General features: G+C 33.1%; 1 protein-coding gene across 1 annotated transcript in view; it reads left to right on the forward strand.

The window, feature by feature from the left end:
- Positions 1-20194, forward strand: part of rapgef1a (Rap guanine nucleotide exchange factor (GEF) 1a) — a 43545-nt gene that overhangs the window by 16873 nt on the left and 6478 nt on the right. The window contains exons 10-20 of the mRNA XM_073819123.1: positions 4973-5169; positions 7663-7827; positions 12846-12938; positions 16410-16477; positions 16594-16699; positions 17181-17256; positions 17818-17902; positions 18000-18092; positions 19336-19521; positions 19603-19687; positions 19775-19869. Of these exons, the coding sequence (XP_073675224.1) occupies positions 4973-5169; positions 7663-7827; positions 12846-12938; positions 16410-16477; positions 16594-16699; positions 17181-17256; positions 17818-17902; positions 18000-18092; positions 19336-19521; positions 19603-19687; positions 19775-19869 (1249 nt within the window). The remainder of the gene's footprint in view (positions 1-4972; positions 5170-7662; positions 7828-12845; positions 12939-16409; positions 16478-16593; positions 16700-17180; positions 17257-17817; positions 17903-17999; positions 18093-19335; positions 19522-19602; positions 19688-19774; positions 19870-20194) is intronic.

Raw genomic sequence — 20194 nt, forward strand, 5'->3', positions numbered from 1 at the left:
CCAAAATTATTAGAACACTAGTATTTACACCAGCTAAAAATGGTTTTAAGTCAGTTATTTCTATATTTTGCTGTAGTGTGTCAGTAGGAAATATTAGTTTACATTTCTGAACATTCATTTTGCCGATAATTGTAATAATCCAGTGAGATTTTTGTTTGCACAAGGAGTCTGACAACAGCCAGTGCTCCACACAGAAATCGGATCTCATCATCATCCAGTCTGTCTGGAATGACATGAAGAAACAGAACAAACTGAGACAGACTAAATCCAGAAGAACTGTGGCAATGTCCCCACGTTTTTTCAAGAAATGACTGACTTAAAACCATCGTTTAGCTGGTGAAAATACTAGTGTTCTAATATTTTGGCCACCACTTTATATTAGTGTCCACATCAATGCATAACAATGTTGCTCTTTATTATAAGCAATTTATTATAGACCTTTTTCTGAGTAAACGATGAGCGCCGAATTCCAATTCTTCAGATTGGATGCTGTTCTGGTTTGGTCTCCATAGGAACTCATTCAAATAGCACCCATCTGTTTTTAATGTAGCTAACATCAGCATCGGCAGCTTTGTGTCATCTACACACTCATTAAACTTTGAGGAGTGAGGCACTGACAAATGACGATCATTGTAACCTTGGGCAATGGGAAGTGATGGTGCTATGAAGCCATGTCCTAAAAACACATTTTAATAGGTTTAACATTAGATTATCAGCTTGGAATATACGCTAATTTTACTAGAAACACTGGAGACCGGAAATGCAAAGCATTCTTCAGGTTAAGAGTTAGACGTGACTTCTGCGTTCAGGAAAAACATCTGTAAGCGACTGTGTTGCAGTTTTACTGTCTTGATGCTTTAATTACTCTAAAGTTCTTTAAAGTAGAATGAATTCAGATTTACTGTCATTGGTTTATCATTCATCATCTGGTCATGTGTCATCTGTCAATCATCTGTTGCGTTTGGACGTCCCGAGTTCGAGTCCTGGTTTGCGGACTTTTCCCGATCTGCGAAAGGTCAATATCTTGCATAATAAAGGCAAAAAGAAAAAAGAAAGGAAAAAAATTATTACAAAATAATAATAATAATAATAAGATCCACATCCTCACGTAATAAAGGCAAAAAATAAAAGTAAAATAATAATAATAATAATAAAAATATCTTATATAATAAAAAAACATTTGTCTCTCTTAGACTGTTTTCCAGTATCAGCACAAGGTTGACATTCAAAATGTAAATATTGAAATGTGAATTTCTAAAACTTTTTAAGGTCTTTTCATCCATATTGTGAACGAAGTAAAACAGATTATTTAACTTCTTCTTTAAAGGGATAGTTCACCCAAAAATGAAAATTTGATGTTTATCTGCTTACCCCCAGCGCATCCAAGATGTAGGTGACTTTGTTTCCTCAGCAGAACACAAAGATTTTTAACGAAAACTGGTGCAGTCTGTCAGCCAAATAATGGGAGTGGATGGGCACCAGACCTATAAAAGTAAAAAAAAAACATGCACAGACAAATCCAAATTACACCCTGCGGCTCGTGACGATACATTGATGTCCTAAGACACGAAACGATCATTTTTTGCGAGAAACTGAACAGTATTTATATCATTTTTATAATATTTTATTATATCATGTGTACGCGCTCTGGCGTAGAATACACAAAGTTTGTTAAAAATCTTCGTTTGTGTTCTTCTGAAGAAACAAAGTCTTTTTTCGTCAATCTTGGATGCCCTGGGGGTAAGCAGATAAACATCAAATTTTCATTTTTGGGTGAAGTATCCCTTTAAGATCGAGGTATGATATATATTGATTTAAAAATTATTAGGTACATTTTTTTTTAAACTATGCCCTGATGAATCATTCACAATAAGATCAATAACATGAATTTAGAAAACAGGGTGAATTTTTATTTCATGCCAACTTAAAAAGCAGCATTTAATCTTCAAGTACCATGACCAAACAAGTAGTTGTAGTCCTGGCTTTTCCATTTGTCTTCAGACTAAGCTGTTTGCACAGTTGAGTTAATTCCTTGTGTAATGTGTGCAAGGTATGACGCAGTATGGCAAAGCCAGTTTTTCACCAGTTTTTCTTTGTAAAGCCCCTCAGTGTTGGGTAGGGGTTGGGAAACAGTGATGTCAGCTTCAATGTGAGGTCAGATGGAATAATGCCTTTGTTGGAGAAATCTCTGACTGAATACAGTTCAAGGCCTCACCCAAGCCAGCAGGAAATGAGCTCTTGCTGAAAGACTCTTGTTTAGAGGGAGGGGCGCTTGGATCATGGCATAATTTGCACATGAGCGGCGTGGCTTAGTGGAAGAATTTATGTGAGGTCACACAGAGGATGCTGAGCTGGTTTTTTAGAATTACACTTAGAATTACAGAGCATTACAGACATGTTCAATTTGTAGGATGGGGTGAATTAAAAAATATAGGCGCTTTTGTCTATCTGCATATTGATTTAAAAAAATAAAGAAATATTTAGTAAATACAAGTATAGATGTTTGTAGGATAGCAAGTCACAGAGTAAGAAAATATTTCAAATAGGAACTTTATATTTAAAGTATATAATATGCAACAGTTCTTTCCTGTCCTGGTCCTGTAATCTGATTGGCTGAGGAGTGCAATATTCTAGTGATAACAGAACTCTAACCATTTCACCATTTGTATCACTCTGTTTGCAGTATTTCTCACAGTGAAATCAACTATAGTTTTATATAGTTTATGTCACACAATGTAGTTCTAAGAATTTTTAAGCTGATAATGTAGTTGTTTAGACTTCAAATATGCGGTTTGTTAAAAATTTGCTTCGATGTTTTCGGAGATGTGAGCTCCAGGGCGTCAGCGGGCATTCAGCGCTCATGAACCCACTGAGAGCAGCCTTACCTTGGCCAGATCTACTCATATGATATTGCTCATATAATATATGTACATAATAGTTTATTTGTATATCAGTGTTGTTTTCGTCAACGATGACGATGACGAAATCATTTCGTTGACGCCACTTTTTTTCATGACGATAACGAGACGATGACGAGATAAAAATGGCTCGTTGATGACTAAAACATGACGAGACGTGTGTGAGTTTTCGTTGACGAGACGAGAATAGACGAAAATGTTAGTGGGTGGTCCGTCAGACGTTTAAAATGCATGACATTTCCGCTTATTGTGCATGCCAATTAAAACTTAAAAAGTATCTGACGCTATGGCAAGCCGTTTTAGCATTAAATACTCTTTGCTATACTAGTATGGCAAGCCGTTTTAGCATTCCATCCTTGTTTGTCTTTTATGTTCTAAAACATTCCTTCATTATTGTAATTATTGGTGAAAATAGTCGATCTGGAAGCTCACATTGTGTTGAACTATAGATCTGCTATTTTCAGAACTTATAAGTGACACTACCAAACGGCAAAATACTTACTGACCTACATTAATTTGTTAAAAGACTACTTTTTTCCCTTTTTTTTGACTAAAACGACTAAAACCTTTTTGACTTTTCGTCGACTAAAACTAGACTAAAACCTTTTTGACTTTTCGTCGACTAAAATTGGACTAAAACTATCACATATAGAAGTGACTAAAATTTGACTAAAACTAAGAAGCATTTTAGTCCAAAAGACTAAGACTAAGACTAAATCTAAGATGGTTGTCAAAAACAACACTGTTGTGTATATATTTATTCATTTTTTTAATAATTCTACATTATTATATGTGGTTATATATAATTTAGTTAATTAAAAATGAATATAATTATTGTGGATATTACAAATAACAATTTCTAAAAAATGTGTACACTACCAGTCAAATGTCAAAAGATTTTTAATGTTTTTTTTTAAAACAATTCTCTTCTGCTCACCAAGCCTGCATATTTGATTCAAAATACAGCAAAATCAGTATTATTGTGAAATATTTTTACTATTTAAAATAACTGCTTTCTATTTTAAAATATATTTTAAAATGTAATTTATTCTTGTGATCAAAACAAAATCTTCAGCATCATAACTCCAGTCTTCAGTGTCACGTGATCCTTCAGAAATCATTCTAATATGCTGATTTGCTGTTCAAGAATTTTTAAAAAAATTATTTAAAATAATTTTTATTTAAAATTATTATTATCAATATTTAAAACACTTGAGTACATTTTTTCAGTATTCTTTGATGAATAGAAAGATCCAAAGATCAGCATTTATCTGAAATAAAAAGCTTTTGTAATATACACTGTACCATTCAAAAGTTTGGAGTCAGTATAATTTTTTTATTGATTGATTTATTTTTGGACAAGAAATTATATAAATTAATACTTTTATATACCAAGGATGCTTTTAATTGATCAAAAGTGACGATAAAGACATTTATAATGTTACAAAAGATTTTCAGATAAATGCTGTTCTTCCGAACTTTCTATTCATCAAATAAACCTGAAAATCTACTCTGTTTTCAGTATAATAGCAGTAATAAATGTTTTTTGAGCAGCAAATCAGAATATTTAAATTATTTCTGAAGGATCATCATATGACTGGAGTAATATGTTAAAAGTCAGCTTTGAAATCACACAAATAAATTACATTTTAAAATGCATTTAAATAGAAAGCAGTTATTTTAAATAGTAAAAATATTTCAAAATTGTTTTTGCTGTACACTGGGTTCAAATAAATGCAGGCTTCTTTTAAAAAAAAAAAACATTAAAACATTAAAAAAAATTTGACTGGTTTTAGCTCAAAATATTAAGAATCATCAGTATTAATTTACATACAAAATGGGAATGACAAAATTCTGCTTAAATTTATAAATAAACAAAATAAAATACTGAACACACACCAGGAAAGACTTGTGCAACAAGTGTGAATTTACCCCATCTCACAGCCTCCCTCGTCATCATAACCTTTACCCTCTTCATGCGTGTGCTAGTGCTCATCACCTGTCTGCCTGTGTCTCAATTTAACCTATTTACTTTTTACCCTGTTTACCCGCAGTCCAGAAATACATGCAGTTTATGGAGGACTATTCTGAGCCGCTTCCTTCCGTTTTCTACCAGACGCCTCAGAGCGAAAGCATTTACGAGCAGCGCAATAGGAAGCGTTTTCAGGAAGTGTACGGTCTTAGCGACTCCTTCAGCAGCAGCGACGAGACCCTCCCTCCGCCAGCGCTGCCACCCAAACAAAGACAACTGGTGAGAGCAAGATCACTGCTGTCATTGCTGCGCCCACACACGCTGTACACACTTTGTCTGTCTCATTCTCATCCTCCCTAGATGTTGATGCAAGGTTTTTCTTCCTACTGAAAGACACCATTAATCACAATGGTAGCCGTATTATATTTCCTGTAGAGTCAGATTATTGCTTATATTAAGTTGCTTATAGCTAAGCATTCATTCTCTGTTGGTCTGACTGAAGTTCAGGAGTTGCCCTAGGCGATCAGTGTCGCATTATATAATCTTCATCTTTCATCATCTATTTTCTCATTGTGTGAACATGTCTGATGTTTATTCAGCTAATGCCTGAGAAACAACTCGAATAAGAGTAAAATTTAGTCACTTCCTTTGAATCTTGTGCTATTCCTGGCTGTGTGAAGCACCTGCCGCTCTACATATCCTTTTGTGGCATCTCAATAGAAACTAGCGACTGAAGTTTATTTTTAACATGACACAGTTTAGAACAGAGACTTGTTTTGTTTTTTGATCCTCTAATGCAGTTTTACAAATAGACTGTTACACTGTTTTTATGTGTAATAACTGATGAAATGCATAAAGGACCCAGAGAAAAATGTGAAAACTTGCAGACAGGCGTGAGAAAAAGGCAGCAAGACACTGTAGCTAATTTGACATGTAAAAAGGGAATTTACATAGAAGTCCTAAAGTCTTGAAGGCAAAGTGCAAGGGTTAAAAATATAGTTTGTTGTATTATACTTATAAGTTTTTAAGTTTGAAGCATTTAAAAGTTTTTGGACAGTGAGATTTTAATTGTTTTTAATAGTTTTTTGATCCAAAGTACAGCAAAAAATATTTTCCCTTTTTAAAATAACTCTTTTGTATATGAATGTATTTTAAAAATGTAATTTATTTCTGTGATTTCAAAGCTTATTTTTTTATAATCATTACTCCAGTCACATGATCCTTCAGAAATCATTCTAATATTCTGGTTTGCTGCTCATAAAACATTTATAATTATGTTGAAAACAGCCGAGTAGATTTTTTTTCTGGTTTCTTTGCTAAATAGAAAGTTCAGAAGAACAGTATTTATCTGAAATAGAAACTTTTTATAAGATTATAAATGTCTTTATTATCACTTTTGATCAATTTAAAGAATCCTGGCTGAATAAAAGTATTCAATTCTATAGTTTCTTAAAAAAAAAAAAAAAAAAAAAAAAAAATATATATATATATATATATATATATATATATATATATATATATGTATGTGTGTGTGTGTGTGTGTGTGTGTGTGTGTGTGTGTGTGTAAATATATATATATATATATATATATATATGTATATGTATATGTGTATATATTTATTTATATTTATATATTTATCTTTGAAAGAAACTATAGAATTTAATACTTTTGTATATATAATCTGGCTCCAAACTGACTCCTTTTAAATGATATAATGTGTAATGTTACAAAAGCTTATTATTTTAGATAAATGCTGATCTTTGGATCTTTCTATTCATCTAAGAATCCTAAAAAAAATGTACTCAACTGTTTTAAATATTGAAAATAATAATAATAATAATAATATTAAAAAACATTTCTTGAGCATCATATCAGCATATTAGAATGATTTCTGATGGATCATGTGACACTGAAGACTGGAGTAATGATGCTGAAAAAAATCAGCTTTATAATCACAGGAATAAATTACATTTTTAAATATATTCAAATAGAAAGCAGTTATTTTAAATAGTAAAAATATTTAAAATTTTTACTCTTTTTGCTGCATTTTGGATTTAATAAATGCAGTCTTGGTGAGCAGAAGGGGCTTTTTTTTTAAACAATACAAATCTTACTGTTCAAAAACTTTTGACTCTCAGTGTAAATATATATTTTATTTATTTATTTAATGAATTTACAGCATGTAAATTGCTATAAATTTAACAAGTGCAGCTTTGCACTGTTCTTGCTTTTTCCCACACTCTTGTCTTGCAAACCCATCTACCTCATTTAATTTGACTTGGTTTCCACTGTTTTCTCTCCCATTCAACGTAACTGAACAGAAGGATTCGCCGAGGTGTGTTGCTTAGTTTTAACCTCAGGTATAAAGTAACTCTGTGTGCCTGTAGCTATATTACATACAAGTTTAGCTCTTTATTTTTGCTCTTAGTTTTAGTAATTTCCTGTTTTTGTTCCCACGCTCTGACTAGCAAGCACAAGCAGTTACCAGGCAAAAAATAGAAACCATTGTTTTGCAATATTTGACACCGTTTTTTCACATAACATTATTCTTTTCTGCTCCACAGTAGACTTTAAACAGAATAGACATCATATTTAACAGGTCATGACTAATTTTTCACAAACCATTTCATTTGCATCACATTTAATATGCCGTCTAAGTCTGACTAAGGTCTGTTTCTCTATTCAGCTCACATCTGCTTGATAATCTACACTGTGGCATGAATCTCTGGCTTTTTTTCTCTTCCTTCCTCTGCTCGTCTCTTCCCTCCTAGGCTTCCTCACACTCTGCGTCTCCTTCCTCCTCCTCTTCCTCCTCTCTGTCATGTCAGCTGCAGCAGTGTGCATCTGGGCCTGGCCCTGGTGAGACAGAAACCGCTCTCAGCCTTTCCGCATCTAACTCATCTCTGAACCGCCAGGGCTCCTTGCCTGCCCCTACGGTGAGTCCCGCTTGCCTTTTGCTAGCCTCTAACATGTTTTCCATGTCTTTTTGAACTAATAATATCATCTTTAAAGCCTAATTTAAAGCCGATTTGTAGAAATTTAGCGTTACATCACTCACCAGTGGATCCTCTGCAGTGAATGGGTGCCGTCAGAATGAGAGTCTGATAAAGTGCTGATAAAAACACAACAATAATTCATATAATCCAATAATTCAATAATTCAAGTAATCAACATGACTCCAGTCTATCAATTGAAGTCTTGTGAAGTGACAAGCTTTCTCAAGTAAAAAAAAAAAATATCTCCTGTTGTCCTCTCACATCAAAATCACCAACATATGTGACCCTGGACCACAAAACCAGTCATAAGTATAGCACAGGTATATTTGTAGTAATAGCCAACAATACATTGCATTGGTCAAAATTATTGATTTTTGTTTTATACCAAAAATAATTAGGAAATTAGGTAAAGGCTATGTTCCATGAAGATATTTTGTACATTTCCTATCTTAAGCATATCAAAACTTAATTTTTGATCAGTAATATGCATTGCTAAGAACTTGATTTTGACGACTTTAAAGGTGATTTACTCAGTATTTAGATTTTTTTGCACCCTCAGATTCCAGATTTTCAAATAGCATCTCTTTCGAATGTATCTCGGCCAATTTATTCAGCTTTCAGATGATGTATACATAAATAAATAAGCTTTTCGTTGATAAATGTTTTTTTAGGATAGGACAATATTTGGCTGAGATGCAACTATTTGAAAATCTAGAATCTGAGGGTGCAAAAAAATCTAAATATTGAGAAAATCGCCTTTAAAGTTGTCCAAACGTTCTTAGCAATGCATATTACTAATCAAAAATGAAGTTTTGATATTTTTACATTAGTAAATTGACAAAATATTTTAATGGAACATGATCTTTACTTAATATTCTAATGATTTTTATCATGAAAGAAAAATCGATAATTTTAACCTATTCAATAGGTTTAAACCGTGCTACTTAAGACTGCTTTTGTGGTTCAGGGTCACATATTTGTTTGGGCTGTAAACTTTGCTTTATATACTGGATTTGTGTGTTTTATTGTTATGTTTTTTTCACCTGTTTGGTCTCTCATTCTGACGGCACCCATTCATTGCAAAGGCTCCACTGAGCAAGTGATGTACTGCTAAATTTCTCCAAATCTGTTATGATGAAGAATCATAAAATACAAATTTTTGAATAAAGCGGTCATCGGATGCCCATTTTCCACAAGTTCATATGATTTTTTAGGGTCTTAATGAAAAGTCTCTAATATACTTTGGTTAAAAATTCTCAATAGTAGTGTAAAAAAACCACTCTTTTACCTTGTCAAAATCAGCTCTGCAAAATATCAGCTCATTCTATCGCATAGGCCCTTTAAAAGCTATACGAGCTGTAATGTTTACTTTAGCCGCATTTGCGTTTATCAGCGAAACTTGCCAACAAGCACATTATTAAGAAAGGCCATTTGCAAAGATGCATAAAAAAAACCTTATACTCACGTCAGCTGTGGGTGAAGCTGCATCACGAATGATTTACACGAACATAGATGCATATGTAGATCGGGATCAGCGCTTTCCTTTTAAAAATGAAAGTAACTTTGTCCTCTGCCTCTTAAGCGGCTCAGATGTCGGGAGTAAATGACTACTGCTATGTTCATTATTACATCCAACAACAGAACACCTCAATCGCTCAATTAGAGTCTTCCTCTGCACCTGAGTCACACAATGGCAATCTTATTCGGATTGTTTCAGCCTGGTGAGGGCGGGTCTAAGGTAAGGCGCTCGTGTCAATCTACTATCATGGGAGTGGCCTCTGTCTGTGTGCCATCACAGCGACAAGAAGCTGAGAATGACCTGATTTAAAAAGGGGATATTACTTTTAAAGATTAAAAAATACCACTGGGTGGATTTTTATCATTGTTGGGTGGTTGTGTACACAAACTGCCAACACACATTAATGTTCAAACAACATGTAAAAGTGAGTTTTGCATCCAATGACCCCTTTAAACTATTCCTTCAATACTATGGTGCAGCATTTCAAACACTGCAGTTATGATTTCATTGTTTTTCAGTTCGTCTTCACATGCTGTGAAGTAGCACAAACATGCAAACACTGCTGATTGTCTAATTATTGACTCTGTGTAGGTGTGTGCCAGCGGCTACAAGAGGAAACATGTTCATAATGGCTCACATGAATCACAGGTGCTGTAGCCTGTAGGCAGTGAATAGTTCACAACCTCAATTAACGGCGGCACTGCCTCGTTAGGGTTCAGTGATATTTTTTCTTTCTTTATTTTTTTTCCCGCACACGCCTCTAGTCTTTAATGGTGGAGATCTAAAGAGTCGAGCTTGCACCACACAGGGGTCCTGCAACTGTGACCTTCTGAAAAGCTCAGGTTAAACATGCATCATCCCGCAGGGACTCGTCAGGCTTCCCGCTGTTAGGTGACTGAGCTGCCTGTTATGATGTTATGTCTGCTGAGCCGTATCCTCTCTGACTAAGTCTCACAGGGAACACAAAGAATCACAGGGAACTTGTTTCAATACCTCTTATTGGGAAAGTGTCTACTAATCATATGTGATCTGTCTCAGGGTTGGTAACTTGTAATTTGTGTCCTATTTCTTTATATTAGATATATGTGACCCTGGACCACAAAACCAGTCATAAGGTTAAATTTTACAATACTGAGATATATACATCATATGAAAGCTCAATAAATAAGCTTCTATTGATGTATAGTTTGTTAGGATAGGACAATATTTGGCCGAGATACATCTATTTGAAAATCTGGAATCTAAGGGTGCAAAAAAATCAAAATACTGAGAAAATCACCTTTAAAGTTGTCCAAATTAAGTTCTTAACAATGCATATTACTAATCAAAAATTACATTTTGATAGGTTTACAGTAGGAATTTTACAAAAAATCTTAATGTAACATGATCTTTACTTAATTTCCTAATGATTTTTGACATAAAAGAAAAATCAATAATTTTGACCCATACAATGTATTTTTGGCTATTGCTACAAATATAACCCAGCGACTTAAGACTGGTTTTGTGGTCCAGGGTCACATATGTGACCCTGGACTACAAAACCAGTCTTAAGTAGCACGGGTATATTTGTAGCAATAGCCAAAAATACATTGTATGGGTCAAAATAATCGATTTTTCGTATTCAATATTAAGTAAAGATCATGTTCCATAAAGATATTTTGTAAATTTCCAACCGTAAATATATAAAAACTTAAATTTTAATTAGTAATGTGCATTGCTAAGAACTTCATTAGGTCAAATTCAAAGACGATTTTCTCAATATTTAGATTTTTTTTGCACACTCAGATTCTAGATTTTCAAATAGTTGTATCTCGGCCAAATATTGTCGTATAAATATCAATAAAAATGTGCCCCTTATGTTGTATTCTTTTAATTATAATTATAGATAATTATTATTATATGAATGATTTTATTAAAATTTTATTTTATTAAATTATTATTATTAAAGAATAGTACTACCCAATACATTTTCATTCATCAAACAAAAAGCTATTTGTTATTATTATTATTATTAATACACTCATTTTATTTATTCATATAGCTTTTTTTTATACAAGAAATGCAGTTTAAAAGAAATTAAAAATAATACAAATAAAAGAAAGCATAATAAATAGAATGCTTTTAAAAAAGTCATTTTTTCTTAAAAGCTGAAGTAAAAAAAAAGATACACTACCAGTCAAAAGGTTTTTTTAGTTTTTTTTAATAAGAAGTCTCTTCTGCTCACCAAAACTGCATTTATTTGATCCATAGTACAGCAAAAACAGTACAATTTTGAAATATTTTTACTATTTAAAATAACAAAATAATAAAGACACTTATAATATAAAAAAAAAGCTTTCTATTTCAGACAAATCTTCTTCTGAACTTTCTATTAATCAAAGAAGCCTGAAAAAATTCTACTCAGCTGTTTTCAACATAATAATAATAATAATGTTTTTTGAGCAGCAGAATATTAGAATGATTTCTGAAGGATCACGTGACAATAAAGACTGGAGTAATGATGCTAAAAAATAAGCTTTGAAATCACAGGAATAAATTACATTTTAAAATGTATTCAAATAGAAAACAGTTATTTTTTAAATAGTAAAAATATTTCAAAATTGTTTATGCTGTACTTTGGAGCAGAAAAGACTCCTTTTAAAAAAACATTGAAAATCGTACTGTTCAAAAACTTTTGACCAGTAGTATATGTTTTTAGCTTTTGTTAAAATATTTGTATATTTTTATTTTTTTTTTGTCTTTCGAAAATCTAATCAGCCAGTGATACCACAATAGTCATTTTAATTAAATTGAATTAAACAGACTCAAACTGAATAAAATGTAATAAGGAAAAACATTCTAATCTACATTAAATTACACTGGAAGCGCACTGCTTATTGCGACTGCTCACATTATAATCAATGAAACTGTCCGCTCACGAGTCTGACGTCAATACACTTATAACGTAGACAGCTATGTTGATTAAAATGGAAGCAGTATAGTTTATTACATGATAAATTATGCCTGCTTCCAGTTTAGGGACTGTGTTAAACTTATAAACGGAGGAATTGTTTATTGTGATAGATGAATGAACGTAATAGGGTATTGAACATTTAATGCCTTTTATCACGTTTATTTTCCCGCAGTTGAGCAGCGAGTCACTTGAGATCTTGCATTACATTGTTTTTATTACAGTTAGGCAGTCAACTTTAACGCAATTCAGCTTCATGTAGAAAAATCACTCTACTGCACAACATCGTGCCAAGTTTCCAGAGGCTGGTCATGCCGTATCTTGCTTTGCTACCGAGTGTCCTTTGATTTCAGGCCCACCAAAGCAGAACACTCCCTCTGCCAAGTTTATTTTAGCTGTTCTTCATCCTTGTGGGCATCAGCTCCGAACCACACCTTTACTCTGACACCTGTCAATGCTTGTGCTGTCCTCCCTCTTGTTTTCCTGTAGAGCGAAAGTGGTAATGATGAAGGTGGGGAGGGTGAATACGTCAATCTGTATTCATCCAACCAAGCCAATGGAGATGTGACTCTCTCCAATGGAGTAAGTAACAGCATGTCAGACATGACGGTGCTCTCACATGCTGCGCTTGTGTCATTTGTCACCGTAATGCTTGGCTTTGCATCATGCGACTGGTTAATTGCAAATTTGACTTAACACCTGTTGTCAAGAAACACTGTCCAAATGCGACAATCAAGAAATCTCTTGCATGAGCTTTTGTCCTAACCAGCCGTGAGTCGTGACTGTCAGCTTTGTTGCGCAAGACAATTTATCGTGCTGTTCCGGGTGGCTCCGCCCATGGTAAAATTTCATTGGTTTAAAATCCTGCTCTGTATTGATGGAAGTTAAACGGCTAGTATGACTGTGTAGGATTTTGCATGCAGTGTGGAAAAAAACTACTTGGGCAAAAAAGCAAGGCCTGTAGTTTTTTGTTGACTTTGTGTGCAGACATTGTTGTGAAATCGAGTTGCTCTAATAGAATCGAGAACTGAAAAGAGGAATTGTCGATTTGATGATTGTGTGCTTTTCAAAAAATAAAACCCGTAAACAGATCATCAGATCCATCTACACTGCTTTTTACAAGGTTAGGATCAGTAAGATTTTTTTTACAGTTTAGTTTTTTTTTTTGTTTCTTATGCTCACCAAGGCTGTGTTTATTTGATCAAAAATTCTGAAACGACTGTAATATTGTGAAATATTACAATTCAAAATTATTGTTTTCTAGTTTAATATAGTTTAAAAATAATTTATTCTTATGTTGCAAAGCTGAATTTTTATCAGCTATTACTCCGATCTTAAGTGTCACATGATCCTTCAGAAATCAGAAATATGCTGAATTATAATTAATATTGAAAACAGTTGTGCTGTTTAATATTTTTTGGAACCTATAATATCAGTTTTAGCAATTTAACACATCCTTTCTGAATATAAATATTAATTTCTTTCAAAAAAAGAAAGAAAAAAAAACATTACCGACCCCAGTAGTAAACAGTAGTGTATATTTATTATTTATATATTTATTGTTATAAAACATTTATATTTTGAATAACGCGGTTCTTTTTAACTTTTTATTTTTTAAAGAATCCTGAAAGAAGTATCACAAATTCCAGAAAACATCCACATTATTCAGTTTCCAACATTGATAATAAATCAGCGTATTAGAATGATTGACACTGAAGACTGAAGTAATGTTGTTGAAAATTCAGCTTTGTATCACATGGATAAATTATATCTTAAAATATATTCAAATAGAAAACTGTTATTTTAAATTGCAATAATATTTCACAACATTGCAGTTTTTTCTGTATTTTTATAAAATTAAGAAAATAAGCATAAGAGACTAATTTAAAAAAACAAAACTCTTAATGATCCCAAAACTTTGAACAGCAGTGTAATTATATAGATGGATATAATGGTATATAATATAGGTCATCTTAATGTTTACGGACAGCTGTGTTGTAATTATACACAGTCATGTCAAGATTGCAGCCTTAAAATATAGTGTGACAAATAAAATTGAGGCACCAAATTTTCAAAAAAAAAAAAAAAAATTCAAGATAACTGTGTACAAACAATTAAAAAGAAAAAGAAACATTAATTGGTGAAACAATAGATTGCAGTGCAATATTTTTGTGTTTGCATATATGTGTATGTAATTGTCTACAGCAGTGGTTCTCAACTCCAGTCCTCGGGACCCACTGCTCTGCACATTTTGTATGTCTTTCTCATTTAACACACCTGATTCAGATCATCAGCTCATTAGGAGAAAGATTCATGAACTGAACTGAGAGTGTCAGATTCAGAAATATACAAAATGTAGTGGGTAGGGCCCTGAGGACTGGAGTTGAGAACCACTGGTCTACAGTATATATACATATTATTAACTATGTATAGACATAACTGTCTTGTAAAATCACAGCGTCTGTTTTCCCCAGAGATGATTTGTGTTTGATTGTAAATTAACAGCTTAACGCAAATGATTTATCTAACTTTGTTTAATAATGTTAGATAATTACTTCATGCATGTCATAGGTATTAAGGCACTTTTTGTAAAGCTGACCTACTACCATTTAAATGTTTGGGGTCTGATGTAATTCTACGAATCAATACGTTTATTTAGTAAGGATGCATTAAATTGATCAAATGTTCCATTAAAGACTGTTTCAGAAATTTTCTGTTTCAAATAAATGCCGTTCTTTTGAGCTTTCTTTTGATCAAAGAATCCATATATCGGTTTCCACAGAAATATTAAGCAGTGCAACTGTTTTCAACATTGATAATTATAAAAAATGTTTCTTGAGCAGCAAATGAGCATATTACAATGATTTCTGAAGGGTCATGTGACAGAAGACTAGAGTAATGATGCTGAAAATTCAGCTTTGCATCACAGGAATAAATTACATATTTTAAATATAATAAAATAGAAAACAGTTGTTTTAAAATGTATTAGTATTTCATAATATTACTGTTTTTACTATATTTTTTGATCAAATAAATGCAGCCTTGGTGGGCATAAGAAAGTTCTTTTAAGGTGAGCCACTGCAGGTGAATAGGGTAAAAAAAAAAATTAACCTTAGTTATCACCTTACTTACTCAGTTGATTGATTACATTGATAATTGCAAATATTTTTTGTATTACAACTTTTCTAAAATGTTAGGTTTTAATATGCAAATGAGGCATTGTTTAATGAAATATGCGCTCATTTGCATACATTTCTAGCACAAAAATCTAAACACTGGATGTAGTCAGTTTAAAATGTTGTTTACATATAGTCAAATGTTTTTGCAGAAGGAATTTTGGGTATCTCATTTTGTCTCTCCATAATTCAGAAAATACTTAGAACAGGCAGAAAATTATATATATATATATATATATATATATATATATATATATATATATATAATAAAATGATGTATAAAATCAATCAAATTATATATGAACAAATCCCTCTGTAAAAACCTTCAGGATTGAAAGTTTGGTGTGTGTGAGTGGCTCAGTGTAGGAAAAACTCATTTTGAGAAAAAAAATATATATATATGTATTGTAATTGAAATCTATTAACACAAATAGATAAAGTGCTATGAATAAATAAAATAAGTGTCTTTTGGATGTATTCTTTCAACTAGACTGAAAAACACTTTATGAAAAACCAAAAAGCCCAAAATCTCAAACTTGACAGGTGCATGAAAAAAAAGAAATTTTTGCCTGCAGTGTCTCCCCTTAAAAACATTTTAAAAATCCTTCTAACCCCAAACATCTTAATGGTGGTGCATATAGTTATTCATTGACTTGACTATATTGTAATGTGTTATCGATATGCCCCAATCCTGTGTTGAATGTTTTGTGAAATGCAGAACTATCACCTTGTGATCTTCCCTGTATTCTATGTAAAATCCGGCTGTCCTGTTCCTGAAGCCTTTTGCTTTTGTTTCTTTTTCACCCAATTCTGGTCTGGAAGAAATGAGTAGTGGACCTAGTAGTGATGGTCTTAAATATTTTCCTGTCATTGCCAGGACTCTTCCTGTGGTGCTGAGGACTCACTCCAGGATTCGGCTTCAGAACACAGCAAAGATCCAGAAGGGTAAGATTCATTGCTTTGAAAAAATACTTTGGGATATGGCATTTATTTTCTCACACCAAAATGCATTTGACTTCCATTTTTTGTATTTTTTCCATTACGTGTCCTCTTATTCACAGCTGGAAGCAGAAGTGTGTGGACTCGGAGTTGACCTCAGACGAGGTGGATAAGCTCTATCTGATAGACCACGATGAGATCATGTCTCACTTAACACTAAAACAAGAGGTAAAACTTACGTGAAATGTGTACAGAAATGGCAAGGTTTACATTTAGAATGTGATGATGGTCAGTTAGTGTGCTCTCTGCTGCCCTCTGCCTGTGATTTAAAGCCACTGTGGTGAACCTCAGTATTGAAATACATGTGAAATACTGCTGTTCACACTGCAAGGTCAGACCTACAGCAGAGAGCATCTCCTCTAAATGAACACATAAATTGGTGATGAGTGGACCACTGCTGTTCTACAACAAGACAGGAAATATATGACTCTAGTGAGCAAACATCCTGCTTCCTGTTCTATTCTGCTTTTGAAAACAAGAACATGTCTTGAAATGAAACATCTTGACATCTCAACCTGTTGGGGTTCAGTAGGGCTTCTATTGTTCAAATAGTAGATTTCGAAAATATCGTTTTGAACATCCCTCTAAGAAGTTATATTTAGGAGCTGATTACATGAAAAACAGCATAATCCTAATCTGTGTTTCCCAGAACGATGACGGCCCTGATGTCAGAGCTGGATCAGGCGATATTTTATTAGTTCATGCCACCGAAACAGATCGCAAAGGTAAGAATAATCTCTTCTAAACTAAAAGAGTCCATTATTTTGTGTTAAATATTTATCTGTTTAATAACACATGCATTAAACAAACTACCGTTCAAAAGTTTGCGATCAGTAAAAAATGTTTTAAGAAATTTCAATTACTTTTATTTAAAAAAAAAACTTTACATTCTTAAAAAACATCAGTTTTATATACATATACATAATTTCTGTTATCAAAGGAATGTATCTCGGTTTCCGCAAAAAATATTAAGCAACACAATGTAATGTTTTCAACATTAATGATAATAACAAATGTTTCTTAAGCAGCAAATCAGCATATTATCAAAATCAAGAAGACTTGAGTAATAATGCTGAAAATACAGCTTTAGATCACAGGAATAAATTACATTTTAAAATATATTCAAATAGAAAACAATTATTTTAAAATGAAATAATACTTCACAATATTACTCTTTTTTTTGTATGTATATAATTTTAAACAGTGGTGTAATTTATTTATTAATTCAATCTTAAATCTTAACCTGTAATTAATTAAATAAATGTATTTTATTTTCTCTTTTGTAGATCGAGTTTTATACTGTGAAGCCTTTTTGACCACATATCGAACGTTTCTAACCCCAGAGGACCTCATTAAGAAGCTCCGCTATAGATATCCTTTCTGAGGCTGCAGGAGGGTGCTTTATGAATCTTTGCATTGCTATCCTTTGTACACTCCAAGCTTCATTTTCGTCCTTAACTCTGAACACATATACCAGATTTTCTCTCAGCTCTGACATTATCAAACAGCGAGCTAGTAAAAACACCTTCTTCGTGCTGGTGCGCGTTGTGGACGAGCTTTGGTGAGCTAAGAGTTATATTTGACTAATATAGTTGAGGTTAAAAGTTACATACACCTTGCAGAATCTGCAAAATGTTAATTATTTGACCAAAATGAGAGGGATCATATCAAATGCGTGTTATTTTTTGTTTAGTACTGAACTTAATAAGGCATTTCACATGTTTAAAAGTACATACACTTGATTCTTAATACTGTGTTGTTATCTGAATGATCCACACAGCTGTGGTTTTTTTTTATTTAGTGATAGTTGTTCACGAGTCCCTTGTTTGTCTCAAACAGTTAAACTGCCTGCTTTTCTTCAGAAAAATCCTTTAGGTTCCACAATTCTTTGGATTTCCATCATTTTTGTGTATTTGAACCTTTTCCAACAATGACGGTATGATTTTAAGATCCACCTTTTCACACTGAGGACAACGCTCACTGATGCTCTAGAAAGAAAAATGATGCATTAAGAGCTGGGGTTGAAAACTTTTGAACAGAATGAAGATGTGTACATTTTTCTTATTTTGCCTAAATATCTTTTTTTTTTCATTTAGTATGGCCCTTCAGAAGCTACAGAAGATACTTACATAGACAAGACAAAATAAGTTAAATTCACCCTGTTTTCACCTTCCAGCTCTTAATGCATTGTGTTTCCTTTTGAAGCTTCAGTGAATAAGTTTAAACCTTCTGAAATAGTTGCATATGAGTATCTGTTGTCTTCAGTGTAAAAAGATGGATCTCAATTTCATACAGTCATTGTTGGAAAGAGGTCAAATACACAAAAATGCTGAAAAAACAAAGAATTTGTGGGACCTGAAGGACGTTTCTGAGGAACAGCGGGCACAGTTCAGGACACACAAGGGACTCATGAACAACTGTGACTAAACAAAAAAAAACACAGCTGTGGATCATTTAGGTAACAACACAGTCGTAAGTATCAAGGGGGTGTAAACTTTTGAACAGGGTATTTTTTATAAATGTAACTTTTATTTTCCTTTATGGACTACATGTAAATGTCCTTTATGTGAAATATGTTTTTCAGGTCAGTACTAAATACAAAATAACATGCAATTTTGTGTGTTCCCTCTTATTTTGGTAAACTAATGAACATTATGCAGATTCTGCAAGGTGTATGTAAACCTTTGACACCAACTGTATGTAGATTACAGTTGAAGCAGCTTGAGTTCTGAAGGCACTAATGCAATCACAAGACACTACATAAATGTAAATCCTTATATAAACCCTTATTTGTCTGTCATCAGTTTGGTGGAGCTGACAGAAGACATCCTGAAGCAGCTTATGGAGCTTGTGTTCAATTTGTTGTGTAACGGTGAGCTCACTCTGGCCCGGGTTCTGCGCAAGAACATCCTAGATAAAGTCCAGCAGAAGAAGTTGCTGCAGTACACTAATTCTCTGAAAACCCTGGCTGCACGAGGTGTTGCCGCCAGGTAATGCTCTTCTAAATCTTGTTTCTTTTTTAAATTGATTGTTTAGAGTGAATTTAACTAATTTTGATTGTTGATTAACAGGCCGGGCACTCTGCATGACTTCCGTAGTCATGAAATCGCAGACCAGCTGACTCTCTTGGATGCAGAGCTGTTTTATAAAATAGAGGTACAGCTTCTCTAGTGTCATTCATCATACTTCCTATTTTGAAAGATTCAGGATTTTCCAACACGTTTTTTCTTGTCACGTCTGCAGATCCCAGAGGTTTTGCTTTGGGCAAAGGAACAGAATGAGGAAAAGAGCCCCAATCTGACCCAGTTCACAGAGCACTTCAACAACATGTCATACTGGTATGATGCTCTAATTCTCAAGCTGGTGTAAAACTTTCAGTTTTTCAGAAAAGAAGCATCAGTTGCCACAGCATAGCCAGAAAACTAAAAAATGTGTGGCTTGCAGCATGAAGTCTGGTCCATATTACAGCTTATTCTGCAAGAACTTCACACATTAGATACTGTTTGTTTTGTATATTTGTGTTTCTAACAAATTAATTGTTCCCACTATTTAAAAAAAACTAGTGAAGGTGATTAAAAGTGGTTGAAAAGAAATGGTGACCACTTACCTATATGATACACAATTTCTTCATGCGTTAATAGAATTTTGAACCTAAAATCTGAT

Source organism: Garra rufa, chromosome 15, assembly GCF_049309525.1.
Source record: "Garra rufa chromosome 15, GarRuf1.0, whole genome shotgun sequence".
NCBI classification, from domain to species: domain Eukaryota; kingdom Metazoa; phylum Chordata; class Actinopteri; order Cypriniformes; family Cyprinidae; genus Garra; species Garra rufa.